This window comes from Pteropus alecto, unplaced genomic scaffold (assembly GCF_000325575.1).
Source record: "Pteropus alecto unplaced genomic scaffold, ASM32557v1 scaffold113, whole genome shotgun sequence".
Classification (NCBI taxonomy): Eukaryota; Metazoa; Chordata; class Mammalia; order Chiroptera; family Pteropodidae; genus Pteropus; species Pteropus alecto.
This window is the reverse complement of record NW_006433949.1, coordinates 7777692-7783691: the sequence shown is the minus strand read 5'-3', so window position 1 is coordinate 7783691 and position 6000 is coordinate 7777692. Positions and strand designations below refer to the sequence as shown.

General features: G+C 46.6%; 1 protein-coding gene across 3 annotated transcripts in view; it reads right to left on the bottom strand.

The window, feature by feature from the left end:
* Window positions 1-6000, bottom strand: part of CABIN1 (calcineurin binding protein 1) — a 141873-nt gene that overhangs the window by 126140 nt on the left and 9733 nt on the right. For all 3 annotated transcript variants that reach the window (XM_015586813.2, XM_025044510.1, XM_006908678.3), the window contains exons 3-6: window positions 5358-5450; window positions 5002-5115; window positions 2070-2204; window positions 1071-1251 (exon numbers count right to left, since the gene is read on the bottom strand). In XM_015586813.2, the coding sequence (XP_015442299.1) occupies window positions 1071-1251; window positions 2070-2204; window positions 5002-5115; window positions 5358-5450 (523 nt within the window). The remainder of the gene's footprint in view (window positions 1-1070; window positions 1252-2069; window positions 2205-5001; window positions 5116-5357; window positions 5451-6000) is intronic.

Here is a 6000-nt window from a genome sequence, read left to right as displayed (position 1 = left end):
ATGCCACCTAGAGGAGGTGTGTCAATAGGCTGCCTTCATCCCACGACAAAAGGGAGAAATCAAAATCACCTCAATGAGTAGTAATGACAGAAGAAACCCAAAGCAGCCTGCCTGCTGGGGCTCTGCAAATCCTTGTGCCCTTGACATGTTTTCACATAAAAACTGATGGACCTCAGATGTGCACTTTATTATGTATATGTTTTACCTCAATTAAAAAGTGGTTGTGGAGAACAAAAACTGGTGGTAGCGAAGGGTGATCAGGGCCTAGTGCTTCTCACCGGACTCCATCCTAGGCTACTTGTCCTTATAAAGGGAAGGAAAAGCCTCTGCAAGTCAGCCTCCCAAGCACAAACCTTGGAAGTGCTAACAAGTACCTGTCAGCATGACTGGGTTTTAATGGGACCTGCCTGCAGCACACATGGCCAGCTCCCACCACACCCAACCCTGCACAGAGTGCTCCTCGAAAGCCACCCTCCACTGTGGCCTCAGAGGGCACAAAAAGGAGGCTGACCCCCCCACTGGAGGCCCTGAACCCACAAGGCCGGAACACCTAATCAGTGCCTGCCTCAGGACCAGCCGTGTAAGGGGCAGATGTGTTCTCTGCAGGGCAGAGGGCAAGGCTGCGACCAGGAAGCTGAAGCAACTGGAAAACAGACTGGGGCTCTGGCCAGCAGAGATCTTTCCAGCAGCCCTGCTGCTCTGCAGAGGAACAGGCTGCCTCAAGAGGTAGTGAGCTCCCTGGCACCAGAAAGAGTTAAGCTGCAGCTGCTAAGCCATCTGTCAGCAAGTTACAGTAATGGGTTCTGGCAAAGGATGAGACCATGCGGGGATGAAGTGAGATAACCAAAGGGAAACTCAAAGAGCGTGCTACTTATGACTACAAAGCACTTCTTAGATCTTAATTAAGAAAGGCAAGCAGAATAAAGCAGAAATGCAAAAACATCTCCATTCTCCCTGACAGTCAGGTGAAAGGACCTTCAATGTTAACTTTGACTTCCAGCTTACCCAAGCCACCCTCCCCCATCCCAAAAACACAAGCATATGGGAGAAAGCAACAAAGCCTGACTCACTTGTGTAATCGCTGAGGGTATACAGGACAGTGATGAGGTTGTCCAAGCAAGGCCAGTGGTCAGGATTGCACCGCAGCCCTTCCTCAAAAGCATGGCGAGCCAGGGGGACTCGGATAAGCCTCAGGGCCACGTGTCCGATTTTATACCAGAGGTTGACATCCGTAGAGTCCAGCATGACCGCCTGGAAGCAGCACAAGACGACGCACACGCAGTCAGCTCCCTCGCTGGTGACAGGAGGGGCACAGCACCAGCCCGACCACTCAAACTACCCAGGAAAATTGCAGATAATGTTTTCTGGATATATTTTGTCACTCTGAACAACTGTATTTCTTACATATTTGATAGGTGAAAGAAGGAGAATTAAAAGAAAATGCAAGAGTCCTATGGGTTTCTAGAAAGATTATGGGCTCTGGAGACAGACCTCCATTCACACCCCTGTTCCTGCATGGACTAGCAGCATGATCCTGAGCCTCAGTATCTCCATCACTAAAATAAGGATAAAGACACCTTCCTTGAACGATGGTGTAAAGATTAGTGCATGCACGTAAAGCATTTAGCACAGTGTCTAGCACTTCGGAGCTGCCTACAGAGACGGTGACCGTAATATAAAAATAATGGCAATACTATTACGAATGGGAAAAGGGTACCAGGTGTCAGGCCCTGTTCTTAGCACTTGTATATGCACCAATTCATTTAATTTTCACATCCACTCTCTTTTTTATTACTCCCATTATATTGGTATAGACCTGAAGGCCCAGAGAGATTAGCTACTCACCTAGTCACGTGTGCCCTAAGTGTCAGGGGAAGAATGCACATGCTAGCCCCTGATCTCCAGGCTGCTCTGAACTTGTTATCACCCACTGACCAGGGCCTCGGAGACTACAGCTTGGTGATGCATCACTACAAAATCTTCTTCTCAGCCAATAAGACCACAACCTCACCCCCTCCACCAAGAACTGTCAAAAACACCAAGGGAGATGAGCACTGCCAAAACCATACCTCCAAGTAGAACTCCATGGCTGTCTCCAGGTCCTCTCGCTGGGCTGCCAGCTGGGCCAGGTTCTTATACGTGGAATATTTCAGCATCAACCCAGGGTGTTTCAACCCTTCTTTCTCATCACCAGACGAAACTGCCTGTGAACAAAACAAATAGGAACAGAAGTAACAGTAGGCCGGAAAGCCTCAGTAGGAACTCAGCAAGACACCTGACTTCCAGATTGGCCTCTACCACAGGCCTTTGGGCCAGTCAGGTGCCACCCTCCATTGAAAAATGAAAGCACTGTGCCAGATGTTCTCAGAGGACCCTTCCGGCTTCCAGTACACAGAGAAGAAAGGCCAGACCACCATAAGGTAGTTTGCAGGTAGTCTGGGCATCAAAAAATACAAGAGAAACCCTCTTCACCACTACTGCCATGCCTGAGGGTTCAAGCCTGGATGATGACATTTCTGGCATCGGGTAAGTCAGCCTAGTGGGCCCCCACAGCAAGTTTGAAGATGAGGAACAGAGTGTGAGGAGGATGCCTAGGCAGCCACTTACACAGCCCGACATGCCCTGCAGCAGAAAGAGCCCTGGAATAGGAGTTAGGAGGCTCAGTTCCCGACTCTAACTTAACACATGACTGGGGACAAGTTACTTTACCTAAAAAGCTAGTGTCCCAAGGAGCTCTGTAACATTAAGAGAATAATTCCTACTCTAAATATCAAAGATGAAAGAGCCAAATGAGCATAAAAATTGTAAACCTGTTTTATGTAAAAAGTTATTTCACTACAGCTTTTATGACAACTCTTAAAAACCTTATAACTTCTAAGAAACTACTGATTAGAAAAACTATTGCTCCAACCACAGGACAAAGAGTAAAACATTTTCTAACAGAGAAGCTGGCTGACACAAAGTAGTTTCCAGGGGCAGGTCACGTTCACACATCATTCTTAACATTTAGAACAGGCAAGACCCATGGAATCTTTAGGAAGTGTCCCTTAACTAATCCAAGAAACCTATCCTAGAGCTCTAAATGAATCCCATCCAAAAAAAAAAAAAATGAAGAACTCAAATCAAGCCTCATTAACTATTTTCTACTGTTGTCTGGCTTATACTGAAGAAAGATCCCAAAGACTGAACTGACCAGGGCTGGGCCCCAGGCACAGAACTGTTCAAAAAAGAGGTGTGAACACAGTTATAGAAGATGTGAGCCTACTTCAGAGACTAAGTAGTCAGTTATATATCCACATATAACAGCAGAAGCTCTCATAACTAACCTCCACCTAACAAACCAGGTGAAGTCAGCACTACTCTCCATTCTCTGTGAGAGACACAGTGATGCCCAGGAGAGACGAAAGCCTTGCCCCAACAAGCCCCCTCCAGTCTGCCCACCAGCTAAGACTGCACTTCTTCAGAGTCAGCTGTATTCTAGACCCGTTTATGACAAGTGGTTGTAAGACTGTAATTATATAATTTAGTTTTCTATTAAGTATACTAATGCCAGATGACTGTCAAAGGAAACTTTTCTGTACTTTTCATTTACAATGAACATGTTTTACTTTTATAAGCAGAGGGGGAGAGTGCTAAAACAATCTTTTAAAGTTAAAAGTGATATAGAGTGAGATGGACACACTGGACACACCTGTAACTACAAGGCTGACACACGGCCAGTGTCCTTTGGTCAAAGGCCCTATGCCTGGCCTGTCAGGTGCTGGGCCCACCTGGAATCAGCTCTGTTCTTAGACTGCCTGCTCAGTGCTATGCTTACCGGCTCATGTCTCCAAGGCCTGCTAAACTGTGGCCTAAGAGAGAGCACCTTGCCCCTAGATGGCATCCAGTAAAGGTGGCATAAAGTCATTTTCCCTCTCTGGGCCCTCACTCATTTTCTACCAATAGGGGAAGGCAGGTCACAATTCCCACAGCCCTAATTTCCAGACACTAAACCAGCCCCAAAGAATCTTGACAAGCCAGAGAATTAGGATATGAAGAGATACCTTGAGGGAGAGAAGGAATAAATGCTTTCTGCAGACAATTAGAACTCAGTTAGCATCTGCCTCAACAGTGGGGAAAACCACACAAAGGTGGGGCTTGAGACACAAATGTCTGTCTTTCAGGGTTGTAAGAGATTCTGCTCAACTTGGAAACTATGTGGTCCTGAAAATACCTGTGGATGGAGTCTGTCTGCTTCCTTACTGCACATCGCCTCTGTGCTTGATGTCTGAGTACTTGAAAACAAAAACCTTTCCTTCTTATGAAATACACATCATCTTCCTAAATCAATTTCAGATTAAGACTCATCCCCATGTTACCCATCCAGGTAACATCTCCATGACCTAGCTAACTCAGGCTTAACTCACTCACCACTGGTACCAACAGGTCCTCCCCTGCCTGCCCCTCTATACCGTGCCCTGTGTCTTCAGTGTGGCTCTGCTCCCTCAGCCTGCCTCTGTCTCCCAATTCTTCTCTCTAACTACAGTTTTCAAAAGCCTATGGCACACCTACACAGGCTCCCTGAGCTCATAGGCTATCACCCAAATGGCATTTACCAAAATGTGCTGCCAACAGGATCATTAGGTATCAGAAAACCATGGACTCCAATCCTGGCTCTAACGTTTTACTAGTTGGATGACTCTGAGCCTCCATTTCTACATCTATAAAATGGAGACAAATACACCCCACCTACCTGGCAGAGTGATTATGAAAATTAAGTAACAGCAACAACTGCCACTTCCAAAGCTCTTACTATGTCCCAAGAATGGTTCTATGTGTTTCGCTGGATTCGCTCAATCCTCTAACTCAACCCAGCAGGTACACAATCTATAGGTGGGGAAGCTAAGGGGCAGAGAGGGGAAATAACATGCTCAAGGTTATCGAGCCAAGAAGTGGGAGGGCAGAGGTCAGACCCAGGCCCGCTGGCTCCAGGACCTGCCTGCTGGCCTGCTGGTGCCTCACCTCTCGCAGCAGGCGTGCCTCCAGCAGCTCATGGTAGGCCTTGGCAGACTCCTCAAATCGGTCGTGTTTCTGCAGATCCAGAGCCTTGTGATACAAGGCAAAAGCCTCTGCTTCCTGAGAACAAAGACAGAAAAAGTTTTCACATAGTACAAAGGTTTGTCTTTTTTAAGCCAGTCAAGGCCATGTTAACTGTCAGCTGTACCCTCTACAGTGGAAACAATCCTAACACTCCAACCTCCCAGGATCTCACCCCTAAAATCTCATTAAGAAGACATCCAAATGCATTTAAAATGAGATGCCACCTAGAGAAATGAGAAGCAAGGTCTACATGCAGAGGGAGACCATGGATTACATACCTGGGCCTCTTTCGTCTGGGTTTTATGACTTTTAAAGCTTCCTTCATGATCATCCTCAACCGTGGAACTGGCATTTAAGGCTGCAATTCGAATCTAGAAACAGAAGTTTGAGGGAAGAGAGGAGTTGTTTTTAAATGAGATGTCACTTGTCTCTTCAACAACCCACAATAAATACACCTCTGCTCCATCATCTATTCTGCCTCGAACAGCTATGTCCTTCTCAGAATATGAAAAATTAACAACAAATGATCAACTAGAAAAAAAAAAGGACGAACACGTCTAAGGGGGACCATACCAATCTGATCAGGGAGCATGTCCTGGGTACTACTCACTGTAAAAGGAACAGAGGCTGGAGGTACCCAGCAATGACCCATCACAGAGGAAGACTCAGGCATTGGAATAACAGATTCTAACAAAATGGGTTAGCTTCGTGCCTTTCTAACAAGCATGACGAAGTCCTGCAAGCTGCTTCAACAGAAGGTCAAGCTTCCTAGTTGGATGACTCTGAGCCATCAACACCTCACTAAGCCCTCGAATGTACCGACGGTTCTCCCAGGAGGAAGGCTGCCTCATAGTGAGAGCCTTTGGGGTCCACCCAGGAAAATACTCCTCACCCTCAGGAGTGAAGTAACAGAAGAACAAA